At 35.5% G+C, this 2244-nt stretch overlaps 1 protein-coding gene across 1 annotated transcript in view; it reads left to right on the forward strand.

Moving 5' to 3' along the window:
* The window catches only part of DDX46 (DEAD-box helicase 46), a 111851-nt gene that overhangs the window by 89001 nt on the left and 20606 nt on the right, over positions 1 to 2244 (forward strand). The window contains exons 17-18 of the mRNA XM_007943770.2: positions 1341 to 1478; positions 1803 to 1952. Of these exons, the coding sequence (XP_007941961.1) occupies positions 1341 to 1478; positions 1803 to 1952 (288 nt within the window). The remainder of the gene's footprint in view (positions 1 to 1340; positions 1479 to 1802; positions 1953 to 2244) is intronic.

The following is a 2244-nucleotide window of genomic DNA, read 5'->3' on the forward strand; positions in this document are numbered from 1 at the left end:
GGCAATCCTACTTCCGTAGTGATACTGCCTCGGAAACCCAAGGAGGGGTCACTATGAGTCGGGTTTGACTTGACGGCACATAACAACAACAACATTCAAATGTAAGTACCATTCATAGCTTAAGGGCAGTACATAAGCAAGCTGAGAGTCAAATTCCATAAATATATGGAAACAGTCTCTTTTTTGGGGGGGGTACCTTATTTATTTTTAAACTTTTGTTGTGATTTGAGTGAACATTTACAGAGCAAATTGGTTTTCTAGTCAACAATTCACATACATTTTGTTTGGAAACAAAATCTTAGCCACATTTTAAAATTTATGATAATTCACCGTATTTTGTATGGCCCACCTGATGTGTTTGCTACTTTTTCATTTCCATATTGGGCCTTTCTCTTGAATGAACTATAAAACTTCTTCAGCTGCAGGAGGTATGCGAGGCCTTAGCCTTTAAAGAGCTCCAGGAAGGTGATCTTGTTTTGTAAAATAGTTACAAAAATAAATAACCATATGTTGTTGTTAATACTAGATACAACTGTTGTTGATAGATACTAGGAAGTTATTATTGGTTAGCATGGGTGAAGTGGTTGTGGTAGGTAGTGGTAGAAGGGTATGCAGTGAAAAATAAAAATAAGAAAGGAAACTAGTATATATGAAAACGCAATTGTACATTCATTTGAAATCATAAATATTTGTACTTACTTTTAAAGAGAGTAGGAGACCTGGTGGTACAGTAGTTAAGTGATCAACTGCTAGCTGAAAGGTTGGTGGTTCAAACCCACCAACCACACTCTGAGAGAGAGAAGACCTAATGATCATAAAGATTACAGCCTAGGAAACCCTGTGAGGCAATTCTGTTGAATCCTACAGGATCGCTGTCAGTTACAGTTGACTTGATGGCACACAACAATAATAAAGAAGTTAAGAGATGGTCCATTTTTGCTTAACTGATTTTTAAATATTAAATAAACTTAGATATTTTATTTTGGGGAGCTCTGGTAGTGTAGTGCCTAAGGCACTTGATTGCTAACCAGAAGGCTGGCAGTTCAAACCCACCAGTCACTCTTCGGAAGGATGGTTGGGCAATCTACTTCATAGTGATACCGCTTCGGAAACCCAAGCAGAGGGGTCGCTATGAGTCGGTCCAACTCGACGGCACATAACAATAACATTTTACTTAGAGCCATTAAGGATTTAGTAGGACTTTATGTCCTTTAAAAGTCTTTAGTTATGGTATTACTGTTGAGACGTAGGTGGTTCAGATTTCACCTTAAGTTGTGATCTAAGCAGGTTTCATCTTGTTGGTTAGTATCTAATAGTTCCACTTTTTTGTCATTCATTAGGGTTATGCCTATACTTTTATCACAGAAGATCAAGCGCGCTATGCTGGTGACATAATAAAAGCCCTTGAATTGTCAGGGACTGCAGTGCCTCCTGATCTGGAGAAACTTTGGAGTGATTTCAAAGATCAGCAGAAAGCTGTGAGTTTTTTATTGTCTTTTGATTTTGTGTGAATCATTAATGTGTTCTAAATCTTGAATGTTTAAAACTTGCAAATCTTGATATGATTATTTTCAGTGATCTCTCTGGAGAGAAAAAATAGTGGAAACAAAATCTTTTTGCTTGAACTTAGTGTAGTATGTTGTATAGTCTACATTAGAGGACTTGTAATTTCTCACATGATCAGTCAAAGTGTTTTTGTTGTACTGGCATATACCCTACTCTGAAAACTACTTAAATACAGTAAATTCCTGAATACTGGAAGGTCTTTATTATGAAATTAACTTTTTGTTTTTCCTTGAAAGGAGGGAAAAATAATTAAAAAGAGTAGTGGGTTCTCTGGTAAGGGATTCAAGTTTGACGAAACAGAACAAGCTTTGGCTAATGAGAGGAAGAAGTTACAAAAAGCAGCTCTTGGTCTGCAAGATTCAGATGATGAGGATGCTGCCGTTGATGTAAGTATTGTTCTTCTTAGCCTCATTCTTGCCATTTTAGCTTTTGTTCTTAAGCTACTGGAGGTATTTTGAAAAATAGGGTCTTAGTAAATTAAACTGTGAAAAATCCATACAATAAAATATTATTTAGCCATTATGAATAATGTAAGAATCAATTTTATTAAAAAAAAATTTCAACAAGACTGCGGTAAAGATTATAAAGCAGTATGCATAGTATGAGCCTATTATTATAAATATGCACAAATAAAAACCTATGTAAATATACGTATATAAAAGAAGAAAGCAGGGGAAA

Source organism: Orycteropus afer, unplaced genomic scaffold (assembly GCF_000298275.1).
Source record: "Orycteropus afer afer isolate SDZICR_OR568_19922 unplaced genomic scaffold, OryAfe1.0 scaffold00112, whole genome shotgun sequence".
In the NCBI taxonomy this organism is placed as follows: Eukaryota; Metazoa; Chordata; class Mammalia; order Tubulidentata; family Orycteropodidae; genus Orycteropus; species Orycteropus afer.